Here is a 17598-nt window from a genome sequence, read left to right on the forward strand (position 1 = left end):
TTTGCTGTTTTATTTACGCCAAAAATCAGAGATTTGTAACAGTATATTCTCTATGGTATTGTTTTTCACCTGATATCATAATGATTGATAATGATCCTTTCCTAATCTACTTTTCTGCAATTTTACGGTAATGCAATAATAAAACTACATGCTTTGCACATAACGAAGGAAATAAAATCCTTATCTTTCCTATTTATTATACAAAATTCTCGTTTCACAGCTTTTAGTTACCATAGTCGGAAATCGCTGACCTGTTTTTATGAAATCTCTTGTTTATTCTATACTAGCTTACCGCCCGCGGCTTCGCTCGCTTTGACTTAAACCTAATAAATTATATACTAAAACCTTCCCCTTGAATCACTCTATCTATTAAAAAAAAACCGCATCAAAATCCGTTGCGTAGTTTGAAAGATTTAAGCATACAAAGGGACAGAGAAAGTGACTTTGTTTTATACTATGTTGTAGTGATATATTTATTAAAGGGTTGTAAAAATTTTATAGTCGTGTGTGCTAAGTAATTAGCAGAACAACATTTGCCGGGTAAGCTAGTTTAATATTACCTCAAAATATCACAATATATTACTGTACAATGAGATATATATTTTATCGATAATAACAGCAGTAGCGTATCAAATATCAATTAAAACTTTACCTACTGTTCTGTGATTAAAACCTTCAAAACAATAATTTTGCCCGCTTATCAGACACAGGATTGAATCGGTACCAAGGCTATTAACTATTTAGTAGGAGTAATAATAGAGATACAAGAAACGTATTAAAGATTTCATAGATTATCAGATGTTCCTATTAAAAATTAATTTAATTGGAGATTACGGCTATTCTGCGGTCACAAAATGTGCAAAACTGTCGTGCAAAATGTGGAATTTTAAAAGAATTTTGAAATGATAAAATGTCAAATCATTATTGTACTTATCTGTGGTTAACTCAGGTGGTTATATTGTCTAAGTATTTGGGTCATTTTGACAATTGGAATTGACATTTGACAAATCATTATATATTAAAAAAAAAAAAAGACATTTGACAAATGATAACAAAAAGCTGTTATCTGTGGTGGTGCTGGTGGTCTGATAACGTTGTTTCGTGGTTGTTTCAGCTTCTGCTACGAATATTATAACTTTATTATTTACGAAACAGTCCAATTTTTATTAAGACTTGTCGTAGATGATATCTCCTACAACCTGCAAAAACTGTTCTTAACATTTTTATTGTTTTCTATAACTAGAATGGATTTTTTTGAAAAAGCACATGTTGTTAGAAATCGTGATGATAAACACAGTAAAGAGGAACAAACTATGAAAAAGCAGTTAAAATTAATGTTACAAGGATATAAAACAAGCAATACAGACATAATTAAAGAGGCTGAAAATGTAAAAATAGACTTGGATGATTCTACTTCTGTAAGTGGTTTCTCTGATCTTAATTTGACAGGATCTACCAACGAAGAAGAAACAAATGTGAGGGAACCAATTGAAATAATTAGCGATAGTAGCGGTAATGAGAAATCCAATGTACATGAAAGTAGCCATATAATGGATTTATACTCAAAAAATATTGTTGAGAAATCGGAATCTCCAGATGATTCTATCGATTTATCAAGTAATTCTCCAGCTAACGAAAAATATTATTTAAGTGATGCATCTGACTCTCCTTCAGAATCTAATGGTACTAGTTCATATTCTTATAATGAAAATATGCAATCATTGGACGATTTCAAAAACACACTGCATGATATGGATTCACTTTCTTCCACTGGTTCTTCGTCTGATTCCAGTCCATCTAAATTTGACCCAGATGGTAAATTAGCCTTGCAAATACTTGAAAAATTACAAAGCAATAGTTTAAGTACAGAAAAAAGAAAATTGCCTATAGTTGATAATGAAAGTAATTTGGAAACACCTACAAAAGAAAAAAAGAAGTGCAAAGCAAAGATTAAGAGGGATGATATTGGGAATAAAAGTAAAATAAATATGCAGGTTTGTCCATCACCACCATATGTATCTATTACAGCAACTGATGTACAACCACAAAGGTTTGACGAGATATTGGGAGATTACAAACATTCTACTGTAAGAATATTACCCTCTGTACATGATACTTCAACATTATCTACAGATGATTCCAGTTTCTTTACAGAAGTATGTACAAGAGCTAATATAACTATGGAAAATGAGTCCAGCACAATCATAGAGGATATTAGTTTTAATGAAGTAAGTTATACAGATGAACAAAAAAAGACAAGACCAAATAAAAACAAAGTACTTCATAAGCGAGACATATCACCAAGCAGTCCTGTAGATGGACATGAAGAACTGATGTCAGACACTGATGAAACTACTAATTTTACTATATATTATGTCAGGAACAATTGTATTGTTGTGTTAAAGCACCCTGCTGAATTATATTTTCATGGTAAACTCCTTGCTCAAGCTCTCGATGGTCAAATTGAAGTTGGTGGTTATACATTAAAAGATGAAGAATGTCCTATTATTGCGCCTGTATATTCATATGCACAGTGCTTTAGGACAGTTGAAAATACCAATGACCATAGTAATTTACTTAATAAGTTGAAAACAGTGGGACTGTCTCTAGCAGAAGCTAGAGAAGTTACTGCAAATGTAAGTGGATATGATGGAATATTGCTTTTAAAGCCATTTGATAGTACAACCATGGACTTTGTCGCTAACAACTTCACAAATGTACATTTGTTTAGATATGCTAATAAAGATCTGAGTTTAGAACAGGCATCAAATGTCTTAGGCTGTAGTTTGTATTCTAAGAAACCACCAAGATGTTTGGAGGAGAATCCTGGCTGGAAATCCATTATGGAGATTGTTCCAAGTAAGTATTAAAAAAAGTATTTTATATAATTAAAACTGAATCATACTAAATTGATTACAAGACTTCTCTGTAATTATCTGATTTGCCACTGATTTATAAGAATTATCCTATTGCATTTTGAGAGGCAATAACTACCAAAGAATCTCTTTTTATTATATTACATCTGTTCATATTATAATAAAGAGTATGTTTATACGCTATGCCTTTAGGACATAAATTTCTCCTTTCTCTGCAAATATTATGGTTTAGTCGTCTACTTATTTTTAAATAGTGATAATTTTTTTTTTATAAATTAATTTTTATTTCAATTTCAGGGGTACCTTTCAAAGGGCTGGCTTGTGGAGGCAAGGGTAGCGGCAAATCAACCTTTCTTAGATACTATGTGAACAAACTTTTACAGAAGACCTCAGTGCTGGTCATAGATTTGGATCCAGGACAAAGTGAATTCACTGTGGCTGGCCATGTATCTGCTACTGTTGTTGATTCTCCAATCTTTGGTCCAAGTTTTACACATTTGAGGGCACCTAAAAGGTAACTCATTCATTCATTCATTCAATGTAATAATATATAAATTGTATTGCCAGTGACCTGTTGGTGCTTTTCTTTGAATTCAGGAATTTTCTAATAAAACTTGTTTCCATTTCAGAGCACTCAACATTGGTTTAATAAGCACTATGGATAACATAACTCGTTACATAAACGCAGTTAAATCTATAATTGCATACAGCACAGAGAACTATAGCCATCTGCCCTGGATAATAAATACCATGGGAATGACAAATGCTCTAGGTCTCGAAGTAATTACATTAATAATAATGTTAACTCAACCTAATTTCGTTCTGCAGTATGATTCAAATAACCCAAAGAAAAGATTCACTTCTCATCTCAGCCCACAAAATGTATTAGATTTATATAGACAGTTTAGATACAATAAATTATTTAGGGATATATTGTGTCCCGATTTGGAGTATTCGTTCATTCTGGCGCCCGTTGCGGAGACCATTACGACGAGTCGATCAATGGCTCCAAGAGATGAAAGATATTTAAGTTTCTTGGCGTATTTTGGACAATTAGCAGCGAATATAAAACCCGATGGATGGTTGCTAGATATTGTACCTTATGAGTAAGTATCTAATTTTTTTCGTAAGAATTCTATACCTATATGAATTGCCAGAAAAAGTAATTTAAAACGGCAACGGTCAAACTTCTACTTACAATTATACAGACTAGTAGGTATTTACCTGACTTTCATATTGCCTTTCATGTAAGTACAACGTAGGTATCTTATAAGTTTTAAAACATCCTAAAATAGTCTCTATAGAACTATAAATTTTTAGTTTTCCTTGATTTGTCTCCATTTTTTTATCGTGTTTTCTATAGAACGAATCTATCGTGCGAAATTTGAATCGAAAGAATGTGAATTATTTGAAAATAGAATAGAATAAGTAAGCATTGAGCTATTAGTAACTAAGCACAATTTAATTTTATTTCACGAGTTACATAGTTATCTTTTTTAATTCGCAGTCATTTTGCAGTATCTTGTTCCGATTTAATTCAAAAACTGCTCAACTTATTTCAAGTTTTATTTAACGTGTACATTTATTTTTTATTGATGTGTATGATAAAACTGAAGAAAGAAACGTTCAGAAACAAAAAATTTGATTCAATTTGTAAACTAGAATTAAATAGATAATTTTAACCAATAAGAACCTCTAAACAACTTATACCTCACTATGAATTTTAATCATAATTTTATCAGCATAGTTTTTATCATCGTAACTAACTTTATAACATCTAAAAATATGATGTACCAAAGATAAGCGGCTGACGACGTTACAGCTTAATTATTAGAGCCACGGTTAACATGAGCATGTTTGGATTCAATGATCTAGTGGGAATTAAAACCAATTACGTAGATGGAAGCATGTCTGTAACTATTTATTAAAAAGTCCCTTTAATACTTGCCTACGTAGAGGGTTTGTGTTGCTGACCTACTTGGTCAGACATGGTCGATAAAATGTTTTGAAATACTACATACCTACTTATTGATATATTTTTTTTATGTTTGATGTTTCTAATGAACGATAAAATTATTTCAGTACCTAGGCGGGAACCTATTCTTAAATTTACCTAGTTAGGTACCTAATTCAATAGAGAACAGTCAGTCATTTAATTTTTTTTTGTGTCCAACAGTATTTCACTTTAGATATTATCTATTATGATATTATGTAATCTCATAAAACTTAAATCGTTTATTTTCGGCGGTTAACATTCATTTGTTTGTATTGTGTAACGACATTAATATGTGTGGGCACTGTGTATTACTATGATTAAATGATGTATACAGCATTAATTCAACTTACATTCAAAAAGGAACCTTAAACTTGTTAATTTATGAAGGTACCTAAGAAGTGATGACGTCATTTTCGGATGTGCCTATAGGGCGAAGGCTGATGTTAAGCTTGTCCCAGACAGCCGCGGCCTGCGGTGGCGATCTGCTGTTGCCTTCTTGCTTGACCGCGATAGCAATACACTGCCGCGGCCGCGGTGGCGGTCATTCTAACCTACGGCGGCACATTAGCTCTCGAGTCTCACCTGCAAGTGGACGTTAGTAATGGCCAATCGTACGAAGTTTTGTTTTTTTAGTTTTTATGTGATGTATCATACAAAACTGGGTAATTTTGCACTGTATGAATAAACAACTCAGTGTTTATAGGCATAATTTCACGCGGTACACGCGGCCTGTTGCAAAAATTTACAAATGATCGCGTAATGACCGCCTCATGTCCGCGCGCTCATTCACACAGAAGCGGTGGCGGAGAGGGCGGGGCTTGCGGCCGCGGTAAGCCGCGCTGTGACCGCGTCCAGGCCGCGTCTGTCTATGTCGTTCCTAGAACTTTCAAGTCATCCAACTGACCGCCACCGCCACCGCCACCGCAGGCCGCGTCTGTCTGGGACACGCTGATTAGATGTTAGGGTGAAGTCACATTTGCCAGGATTCATTTTTAAAAATAAATTTTCATTATCAAGATTCAACTAATAAAAGGAAACGTAAATTTTATCAAAATCGGTTCAGCCGTTTTGGTAGATTTTAGTTTGTCTAGGCTCTAAGGAATAGGTAATGCTATTCCTCGAATAATTAAGAACGTAAGTCCTTAAGTGCTTGTTAAATTTATATGTATCTGTCTAATATTGCAAACAAGGCATAGCTGAACATTATAATATAACGTATCATAGGTATTAAATTTATATTCAATGTAATTTCAACCATACCTATCGTACCGAAGCTAAAACTTATTGGCAAGTTTGCCAAAAGCTTCTAAACATTACTATGTGCTTTTACCCTTAACGATTCCTGCCCAGCGCATTGTGGTTTTGCTAAAACCAGTTCGGGCCAAGCTTGCACCTCGTCATGTCTTTTATAATTCATGACGCATCGCCAGCGTCACCCAATGATGTCACGCAAACAATTTGTAGCCAAAGGTTTCTTAGGAAGTTACTAATAGGAATAATGCCATTGAAGATTTATTCAACTAATCTAGCAAGTAACAGCTACACCTTTGATGCAATATGAATATGTTTTAATCTGGAATAAATAAGGCGCAAACTTACGCGGAGGTAATTATCCAAGTAGGCCGTAGGGCATGGGTAAAACTATACAAGATCTTTGTTTTTTTTTTATGCTGCGATAGGGGAGCGCTTGGCCACGATCTCGCCTGATGGTAAGCTGAGATGTGGCCTAAGATGGAGCGTGCTTCCCTAGAATGTACCTGTTCACTCTCCTCTTGAAGATATATTGTATATTGATATATTGTACTATGAAACACTGAATGGTTTCTTCTTTAAAACATTTCATTAAAATAAATACATCGGGAATAAAACCCAACATATACTTGTGCCACTGACCGTTTTTAACGGTTAATTTATTGTTTTTTTCAAAATCGGTTTAGCCTAAAATTTTAAATTGCTAGATAAATTAATTATAAACTCCATTTTCATGTCTAAATCTTGAATGTGACTTACAAATTATTCATTCAGAAATAACAATTGCTATCAATGTAATAGAAAATGAGTAATAGATAATAATTCAGCTCCTGGAACGATGACACATACCTCGCGACCGCACACAGCATCAGCTGATAACGTTTGGTTTGCTTAGCTTTTTGTTTTTCTCATAAGAACATTTTTATTACACTCAAAACTTTACATTATAATATGTACTTCAAAATTTTTATATGAAAACATATGTACATGTTATTTTTAATCGAAATTAGGTCAGTTTACAGTACATAAACATAATAAATGTATAACCATAACAATTGCTTGTTACAGGGTTTGTTTGAAGGATTTGTGCGTAGCTGTGAATATACCATTCAAAGATAGTATTACAAAAGTCATCAATGGCAAAGTAGTGGGGCTGTGTCAACACAACCCGAGAACACAATGCAAAGAAAGAGTGTTTACACTGGCCGACCAACCGCTGCTGTGCCATGGACATGGTAATAAGTAATAACCATTTATCAACTTGCTATCAACAAGAATATGGTTCTTGTATATACTGATAATATATTACATAGGTTTCCATGTTTTAATGCCAATAACCAAATAAAAATGTCAACAAAACATTCAAATAATTAAGATTTTTAAGAATATAATTTTATTTTAATATATCAAGAAAAATTTTAACCTTAAAGTTAGTAAACTTTACTGCTGCTCTAATACATATAAAATGCTTAAGACAATAGAAACATTTACATAAACTATAATAATTTTTAGTTAATTCATCCTTCAAGTAATACCTAAATGACTCAATGATGATGTAACTCGAACAAAGTACATCATTAATATCATATTTGTGTTATCAATATAAGTACTATAATATACAACTCAATTATCTGATAGTGCAAATGTTTGCAATACAAATATATGTCGTATTGCAGGTCTCATACGAGGAATTGATTGGGAAAAGGAGGTTCTGTATGTTATCACTCCCTTGCCTGCTAGCAAGCTGTGCGATATCAACACATTACTGTATGCAGACTGGGTTCCCGACCTGAAGGGCCAAGAAGCACATCTTCCCAAGGGCACAGAGGTCCCTTACAGAATGAACGCACAGCAGCAACAGATGGAATTTATGACTCCTCCCAGAAGGAGGTTCAATCCTTTACAACTATTAAAAATGACAAGGAATTCATAAGCCAATTAAATTGAAAGTTCGGTTGATTTGTTAATAAATTTGTAATTGGAATAAATCCAAGACATTCTTAAATTATAAAAGGAAGTCTAATTATGTTAATTCATGTATATTTGAAAGATAATTTTGTACTTACAATACTAATAAAACATAACATAGACGATTGAATTTTAACTTAAATATTCTCCCCCATCCTAAACCTTTGATTTATAAATGCTGTATTAAATTTTATAAAAGTCAAAAAGTCTAGAAAGAATAGTTAAAACATGGGGTTCACATAATTATTAATAAATTATATTAGCATGCAATACCATACTGAAGTTAAAATTTCACACAAAAAATAGATTACAAAATGACTGCCCTAAATGATCAGAATAGAATGGAACATCTCAGAGATGTGTCTAGCTGACAGGCACTCGGCTGAGTCAGAGGGGCTTGCGCTCCATGTCAAATAAACATCCTACATAATTTATACACTATTTTATTGAAAAATTAAAATACAAAATACCAAACTAAACAATAAGTCTCGCTGAGACGACACCGGTCGAGGAATAAATCTATAAATTGAAGAAATGCTACTTGATTATATAACATGATAGTATAGCACGAAATTCTTGTGAGCCCAACGAACGAGGGCCCACCCTCGCCCCCGACTACTCTGTTAAGGCAATTACGCTTATTATTTATAGATAATCTATAAAATATACAAGTACCGATTGTGAAAGGATAGCCACACAAATACTGAGTGGGTGTGCGTGCTACGCGGGCCGCGACATCGCGTCAGCTTTCAGTATCAGAAGGAAGCACTGTGTGGCCGACGTCGCGACTGCTGCAGAGTTCGAGTCGTTTCAAACTTAAGTTTTCAGGCAGTATGCGAACAATTCATAATCAGAGTTCTTGCGACAACAGCACATTTACAGCAGAGAACACTTTGTCTTCTTCTTCTTCTTAACTTGTAACGCGGCGCGGGTCGCCGTCTCGAACACCTCGCGCACGCCCTCCTTGCTCTTCGCGGAGCACTCCAGGTACGCGAACGCGTTTATCTTCTCCGCCATGGCGCGGCCTTCCTGGGGCTTCACCGGCTCCTGCTTCATCTTGCGGAGCTCGTTAATCGTGGCCGGGTCGTTGCGCAAATCCTTTTTGTTTCCGACGAGAATGATGGGCACATTGGGGCAAAAGTGCTTCACCTCCGGTGTCCACTTCTCTGGTATGTTCTCGAGCGAATCTGGCGAGTCCACCGAGAAGCACATGAGGATCACGTCGGTGTCCGGATATGACAGGGGCCGCAGCCGGTCGTAATCCTCCTGACCGGCCGTATCCCATAGCGCGAGCTCCACTTGTTTTCCATCAACCTCTATGTCGGCAACGTAATTCTCAAATACTGTCGGCACATACACTTCCGGGAACTGATCTTTGCTAAACACGATCAACAGGCATGTTTTACCGCACGCACCATCACCAACAATCACTAATTTTTTACGTATCGCAGCCATCGGTCCTGAAAAAGAATGAAACGCAAATAATTACTATGAGCGTCAACGCCTTTCATGACTTATAAATATGGCCGCCGTATAGGAATATGGGAAGGGAGTAGTCAGACAAGCCCTCAAATGTGAATAAGCACCTGAACTAGCGGAAGAAGAACAGCACCACCACATAGTACCCTCACATACGAGGGTTATTATTTAGTATATTTTGTAGATACCTGAAGATTCTGGCTAATTTCTGCAGAATATTGACCTATCGACACTTTTTTAATCGTCTTTGCTCATCACAAGCACTTTCGTTTCATTCGTAAGTCAGTGTTACTATAGAAAAAAACTGAGTTAGAGACCGATGTCGTGGAAGTTTAAAATTAAATATTACATAACAGTTTTGTGTGTTATATTAAAAATAATTTAAAATTACATTATTAATTCTAAAAGTAAGCAAGAATTGATCATTAAAAATAAGAATCAGTACATTGATATCAAAATAGATTCATTTGTTATCCAAAATTCATTGCAAGTTATAAAAATATGTCATCACTCATAGACACATACAATTTTTTTTATGACTGACATTTAAATGTAAATAACAACCTAGATACAAGGATTTTGTGTGCCCGTGTTGAGCCTACTTGATTTTTTGAGTTATTATTTTCAGTACACATATCTTTATTAATAATTAAATATTATTCTCTAGCTGTCAACAAAATATAATAACTATTGTTTTTGTATCTAAAATTTTATTTATAGTATAGCATAGTAGGTACATAGCCCAGAAAGGGAAAGTAATTAAATCGGTCCAGTATTGGAGGAGGAAACAGGGGATTACGGAACGTCGAATTTGCGTAATTTTCCTAGGTATATACTTAGGTATTATTATCGGCCCGGCCGAGCTGTATCCCTGTCGCGCTCTACGGAGGATGCTTGAGACATAGCGCGACAGCAATAGATGATAGTAAATAGGTATCAACTTAATTTATTTAAATTTAGTATATTTGTATAATTATTAACCAATAGGTACATACTTTTTTAGTAGGAGTTGGATAATAATTAATAGAATTATACATTCTAATACGAATTTTCTTTTATCATACACCCTTAGATCATTAAGTAACATACGTGCATACACCATAGCATACACCCTAAAAGTTTCCTTGAAATCTAATACTTGCTCGAAGGATATAAGTAAGTACCTTGATTTTGAATTAATGAGGACACAAGAATTAAAAATTATGTAAAAGAATCTCGAATTCATTCATAGATTATCTCTGCACCCGCCGCGGCCGCGCTGGTCTACAACACATAAGTTTCAACCTTCTGAATCGTGATTATGCATAAAACGTGAGAGTGCATCGAAATACTTAAACAAATGTTTGTACACTTCATACACCACCACTACTAAGTCTGGGTGCATTATATAAAACTTTATAAATAACATACCTAAGTAATAAATTTATAATAGTTCTCTACATTGTTGACACCCTTGCATACATTCGTCTGTTTCCTGTTGAATAGTACCATAGAAAATAAGGATATAATATGTATATAAAAATATAAGGTTAGGGATTGCGAAGGAAAGCGTTGCCCGTTGGTGATCGCTTAATATCAGTTGACCTATGTACCATCTTCTGCTATTGTATATATTATGATCTAAAGCAATGGGTCCCAACTTCAATAGACGTTGAACAATTTTAATTGATAAATTAATGGTAGACCATAGCCTAAGTTTAGGTATCTTTGAATGCTTAATTCCTGACACTTTATAATAGATAGGGAGGCGAAGAGGGGAATTTTCTGTAATACTCGAGCGTGGCAGTTTAAGATATGAGAGATACCTTAGACCTAATAGAACAACCTTGCTAACTATTTAGCTCTATATGTAGTGACGCGCGCCTAGGATAGACGATCAGATTAGTAAAAAAAAAAACGATAGTCTGAAATACTCGAGCGCGTCAGATGAAGATATTGGGGGTTGATTTTAGTGTTTTAAGACTAAATTTAACTAATCTGACCATAAGTCCTTGACGCCGCCGAGTTATAGGGTCGCGAATTTGTAAAAAAAAAATGTTAATCCGGCATTCTCGAGCGCGATTTTTTTTATTTTTATTTTGAAGAATATAATCTAAAACTTACTAAAAACACAAAATCTGCCGGTTTCCGCATGACCGGAAGTCTGGAGGAGCCGTTTCGTCTTACGAAAAACGCGTTGCAGCTTATAAGTCGCGAACTTTACTTTTTCCAAAAAAAAAAGTTTAATTAAACAAAAAAAGGTAATTTTATTTTACAAAAAAAAGGTCTCTTTTCATTTTTGTCCAAAGTTAAAACTTTTTTTACTTGAAGCATCATAAAAACTCAAACTCCCGGTTTTTTTGTGTATATCTCGAAAACTGAGGGTGGTAAGAAAAATTGATATGAAATAACGATGATTAAAAAAAAGAAACCCACAAACCTTTTTCGGTCAGATTAAGAGAACCCACCAACATTTTTGTCAGATTAAGAACATATGCTTTCAGGATACCGAGATAAACCTCCCCTATGAAAATCTGACGCGCTCGAGTATTTCAAAAGGACTTTTTTTTCTGCATTTTCAAAAATTCATTATAGCTTATCGTCATGCCGTAATCGTCAGTTTTTTTAAGGGGAGCTTCCTTGGGGCCTACTTAGCACCCCTTCCAAAAATCTGACGCGCTCGAGTAAATTTTTTTTTTGTGCATTTTTGACGAATTTATATGCCTAGCCCTACCACGCAAACCGGCAGATTAGTATACCGTTGTTATCAGAGGCACTTGGGGCATACGTAGTATGAATATCTGACGCGCTCGAGAATGCCCAAGTAACTGTTTTTTTTTACATTTTTGAAAATCCGTACACGCCAAACCCACCGCTAAAATGGTTTTTACCATAGAAGCTTTTCTTTTCGAAATTATTTTCTCTTTCGATTTTGATAAGTCTCGACGACGCCGTTGAATTACGCCATTTAGCTACCTCGCCTCCCTATCTATAAAACGTTTGTTTTGGAAATAGTTGTTAATGCGCAAAAGCATTATTAAAAAGAACGATTAATTACGTATACGATGTGATTTTAAATTACCTATTAAAATATTTTTATGTTACCTACATGATGATGGTGATTAGCAAGGGTGGCAGTAATTTATTTCTTTACTGCTGTTATAATTTTGTTTTTGAAGAATTATTGAACATAAATATATATGCATGACATGCATCATGATCATCATCAGTGTAATGAGTAACACGATTACACAAAGCAGGCAGTTTGATCATACTTCCATACCTTGAGTCCGTATTGAAATATTTACAATGATATTTCTTTTTATGAGAATTCATTGAAAACCAAATACGACATACTTACATTATTTTTGCGAGCAGTAAATATAAAAAAGTAGAAAGAAAAAATAAAACAACAAAAAACAATAAATTGTTCCCACATTTATTTAATAAAAATATAGATTGTAGCATTGATCAAAATATAAAACTTTATAGTTGCATAATTTACTTACAGAATATAATAATTAAATTATAAAATAATGATATCCGCCTTGTTAAGATATAAGACTAATAATTATTGCATTTTCCTTATTATTACTCCTTCCATATTTAGTTATTTCTCATTGATATTATATTTTTTAATTGATAATTTTACTTATTCTTTAATTCAGAGCAGCCATTATAAAGTTACCAACCGTAAAATTAAATACAAGTACACAAAAATTTTGTTAAAATTTTATCAAATTAGGTATTTAAATTTTATCACATTTTAGCATAGTGAAATGGCAAGTCTATATTAAAATAATTCAATCGCCCCCAAACCACCTACTACATTTAAAAATAAAGTATAAATATGAAAAAGTGTAAATAAAACATGAAAATATAAATGCAAGCTATGTGAGGTCAGCCTTGACCACAATATTTTTGGACGGCTGTATACATTAGTCAAATATTGTGCTTAAAGGTAAAGTTTGAAATATTTTATATCACATTATTTAATTAAAGAAGAAATCGCCAAATTATTTCACATATCATCTGCTGCGGCCTGAAAAAAGGAAATAGCAATTAATAGTATGGTCAAAATAGTTTTAGTAAAGTGGTAGGCGCTACGAGAATTACAAAAAAAAACGGTCAGTGACTAATTAAATTATCTTAATTCTTAATGTATTCTATGATTTATGGGTGTTATATTATTAAGTATAAGGATTGCTATGTTAAGAAAACCATGTGGCTACGAAAATAATAAAGAATATAATATTATGAATATGAAATTTTTATTATTTTAATATTTTTATATGTACTGTATGTAGGTATATTTTTGGTCATTGTGATGGTAAGTATTTTAAATTTCAAGGAACAGTACTTAAGCGAGAAATAAATATTTAAATGTCAATAATAATACAAAATTACCTATTCATTCAAATATAGGGTGATTCCAACAACCAACAAGCCCTTTTATTTACTGTAATAATGCATATACTTCCGAAACAGTACATGTAATGTATGAATAAACCACACCCTTTGAATATATAGTGCATAAAATAAATAGATTCAAATCTGTTTAAAAAAATAACTAAAGAGTTGTTAGTAGGTAATAAAACCAATTTAGAAGAATATAAATATGTTTAATACGTAAGATAAATGAGTATAAAGCAATGACAATTTCCATTTTCGTACTTCTAACTAACTAAACATTGTATCTGCTTAATACACTATCTGTTATACTTATTAAACAATGAATTAAGAAAAAAAAATGCATTGTATTTTACAGTCTTTTCATAAATAATGACGACAATGTAGCAAAGGAGATGAATAATGTTTTTTCTGTTTTGGACATAATATATAATTTATGTAAAAATATATTTTTGTGCTTTTCAACCTAGAATCAACTAGATACTATGAACATATTACATTGTAATCATTATAAATTGGATATACTTGAGAAATTAAATGCTTTTTTAGTGTCAGAAGGATAGATATAAGATAAACATTATAACATATTTTTTGTTTCATTTATAAAAACTAAGTTTACATAATACATTTTAGTTTATAACAGAAAATACAGAAAACTGCCGAGTCATTAATCTATGTTTAATTCTTATAATATTTCCTAAACGGTGGTCTTAAATAAATACTGTGAAATAAAATCTAACCAAACCATTTCCCGATAAAATGTATAATATAAAGATTGATTTTCAATTGTTCTCTATTTGTTGTTATATTAAATAATTATATTAGATTGAATTTTAAAATACATCCTACGTTATTAATTATTCTATCTTTCTGGTCTCAATCTATTCAACTGCATTCTAATTTTCTAAACATAATTATTATACTTTTAGAATACATTTTAAGAAATTTTGTAAGGTTGGAGGTTTCTCTCATACTTTTAAGACCTAATATGTACTATATGTTTATAATCTCGAAAATAAAAATACCACCCACTTCACAATACACAAATTCATTCATTTCTTTACCTTCTGCCACGCGGTGATGCCGTACGCGACTCCCGCTCCGAGCGCGAACATGACCAAGTACGGTAGGAACTTGAGCGATGGCCCGTGTCGTTTGCGCATTAGTGTGGATATGAAGTTAAGCTTCCCGTCTGTGTATGGTGGGTAGCGACCGCTAGAATGTTAGTAATAAATTAAAAACTAGCTGTTCTGTGCGGTTTTACCCGCATTGTTCCGCTCCTGTTATCTTAGCGTGATGATATATTATAGCCTATAGCCTTCCTCGATAAATGGGCTATCTAACTCCGAAAGAATTTTTCAAATCGGACCAGTAGTTCCTGAGATTAGTGCGTTCAAACAAAAAAACAAACAAACTTTTCAGCTTGTTAAGAATAGAGAGAAAATTTGTAGATTAATTCTTTGTTTTTTGCAAGATTGAGACTACGCTAAAGATCCGACCGCTCTTTCGGAGGCACAGGACGAATTTTGAAAAATTTAAGACAATGGTGAGGAAAGTAAACAAATGTCGTTTATTTTGCATAATATGACTGGAAATGGCTTACAGCTGTCACGTCTTTTTATCAGACCCTGCTATTTGTATCGTACATAGAATTGTTTTCTAATTAAAACTGCTCAGATGAAGTCATCATTTTTTTATCTAGACATGATTTTGCTCATATACAGGGTGTAATCGTTAAGTGTGCACAAGCGATTATTCCGTAACTATTGCAGATACCAAAAAACTTTAAACTGATATCGAAAGTACTTAACCTAATGAGTAAAATGGCCATAATAAATTTTTAAAAATAAAACGAGAAATATCCAAAAATGTTACATTAAACGCTCCCATACATTTTATTTCCCATACATTTTGTATTCATAGCAGATTTTCGAAGTGATGTCCTCATTGTGCAATACAATGAGGAGCTCTATTTACAGTTTCTAAATTAACTTCCCTTCAAATTTGCGAAGTAATTAAAGCAGAAAACCAAAAAAAGAAAGAAAAAGCTAAAATCTTTCATATTAAATGTACTAGGTTGATCCAAAAGTAATGATAATTGGGTATTTCCTGTGCACATAAAAAGATAAAATAAATGTTTTTTACTTGCTCATGTATTCACTAAGTAATCACAAAAAAATCATATCAACAGGCCACGTTTCCAATTATTTACATTAATTTGAATGTGAACCGTGCGTGCCAGAATGTTTCCCGACGAAAAGAAGAAACAACGATTCGACATGTAGAGGGTATTTTTCTAAATTTTTAATGATATCAGGTTAATTTTTTTCACGTTTTGTGATCATGGACGTTACCCGAGTTCACCATGTTTATGCTGAAACCAAAAAAACAATCAATGTCCTGGATGCGAGCTTCCAAAGTGAAGAAATTCAAAGTGAAAATCATTAGGTTAGATTAAAGCGGTAGTTTTTTGGGACGCTGAAGGAATAATTATGGTGGAATATTTTAAAAAGGTAGCCACTTTATTGGGCTCTTACTAAACAGACCAAATTAAAAGATTGCGCTGGTGCGTTGTCTTGGTGAAACAGCGTTCAGATCACAAAGCGTCAGTTGCGATGGCTGCCATTCAAAAAACGGCATTCCAAATGCTTGAACACCTCCCTATTTTTTTAGATCTAGCTCCTATTTACTTTTATCTCTTTCCTCGGCACAAGAAACACTTTCTTAGCAATATATTATTTTAAGACGACAGCGAAGTGATGGCCGCGTGGAGGGGTTTTTGTGGATGAAGTCAAAGTTTTTTTTTTAAGTTTAGGAAAAAAAAATTAAATATATTTTCTAGTTAGAAGACTATCTAGAGAACTACATAATTATTACAACTGTGATGACATGTTTAATATTGATTATCATTACTTTTGGATCAACCCATGTACATGGGATATTCGTATCTCATACTAAATGTATGGTAAGGTTTCAAGTTAATTTTTAGATATTTCTCGTTTTATTTTTAAAAATTTATTATGGCCATTTTACTCATTAGGTTAAGTACTTTCGATATCAGTTTGAAGTTTTTTGATATCTGTAATAGTTACGGAATAATCGTCTGTGCACACTTAACGATTACACCCTGTATAGCATCCTCTATTTATGAAATATGAGAAAAAAACCTTATCAATTCTTCTATTTTTTTTTCAAAGAAAATACCTAAAATTGTAAAACTTTTAACAATATCTCCAAGTTATCAGCACTCATATAACTTCCACTTACAAACCCAACCCACTGAACCAAAATACTCACGAAGCCAGTTTCTCCCCGATCGCCGCAAAGTCCTTAACCAGGCAACTCTTCTTATGTGTGAACGTATCGAACGACGCCTTGCCGTGGTACGCGCCCATGCCGCTGTTACCCACACCGCCAAACGGTAGCGTGTCAACTGTGTGAGTTTTAGTTATATTTGTGAGTGAGTGGGAAGTGTGAGTTTTAGTAGTCAAGGAAATATGTGGACTTAGAATTTATAAATATTCGTGTTACGTATAAAAGTTATGTTTAGCTGATAATAGTAATGGTTCAAATTGTGTTGGCATAAAAAAGAGGACTTTTTCATAGCGTATGTAAAGCTAGTATAGGTCTACCAGAATC

The 17598-nt window shown here is 33.3% G+C and overlaps 3 protein-coding genes across 7 annotated transcripts in view; 1 reads left to right on the forward strand and 2 right to left on the reverse strand.

Moving 5' to 3' along the window:
- Nucleotides 1-1040: 1040 nt before the first annotated feature.
- LOC123698878 (polynucleotide 5'-hydroxyl-kinase NOL9) lies at nt 1041-8213 on the forward strand. Its single transcript, XM_045645688.1, has 5 exons — nt 1041-2859; nt 3174-3390; nt 3506-3982; nt 7192-7358; nt 7800-8213. The coding sequence occupies exons 1-5, from the start codon at nt 1245-1247 to the stop codon at nt 8054-8056; spliced, it is 2733 nt and encodes a 910-aa protein (XP_045501644.1). The 5' UTR covers nt 1041-1244; the 3' UTR covers nt 8057-8213.
- A 305-nt stretch (nt 8214-8518) lies between these two features.
- On the reverse strand, nt 8519-9893 carry LOC123698879 (ras-like GTP-binding protein Rho1). Of its 2 annotated transcripts, none has more exons than XM_045645690.1 (2): nt 9759-9893; nt 8519-9551 (listed from the first exon to the last, which is right to left on the reverse strand). In XM_045645690.1, exon 2 carries the CDS (start codon nt 9544-9546, stop codon nt 8968-8970), a length of 579 nt encoding a protein of 192 aa, XP_045501646.1. In that variant the 5' UTR covers nt 9547-9551; nt 9759-9893; the 3' UTR covers nt 8519-8967. The 2 variants fall into 2 exon arrangements, with proteins under 2 accessions (XP_045501646.1, XP_045501645.1); XM_045645689.1 differs by having other exon boundaries at nt 9678-9861.
- A 3074-nt stretch (nt 9894-12967) lies between these two features.
- Nucleotides 12968-17598, reverse strand: part of LOC123698839 (aldehyde dehydrogenase, dimeric NADP-preferring) — a 44937-nt gene continuing 40306 nt past the window's right edge. For all 4 annotated transcript variants that reach the window (XM_045645619.1, XM_045645618.1, XM_045645620.1 and 1 more), the window contains 3 exons: nt 17257-17392; nt 15024-15174; nt 12968-13591 (listed from right to left, as the gene is read on the reverse strand). In XM_045645619.1, coding sequence (XP_045501575.1) covers nt 13571-13591; nt 15024-15174; nt 17257-17392 — 308 coding nt within the window. In that variant the 3' untranslated portion in view covers nt 12968-13570. The remainder of the gene's footprint in view (nt 13592-15023; nt 15175-17256; nt 17393-17598) is intronic.

This window comes from Colias croceus, chromosome 17, assembly GCF_905220415.1.
Source record: "Colias croceus chromosome 17, ilColCroc2.1".
Lineage (NCBI taxonomy): Eukaryota > Metazoa > Arthropoda > Insecta > Lepidoptera > Pieridae > Colias > Colias croceus.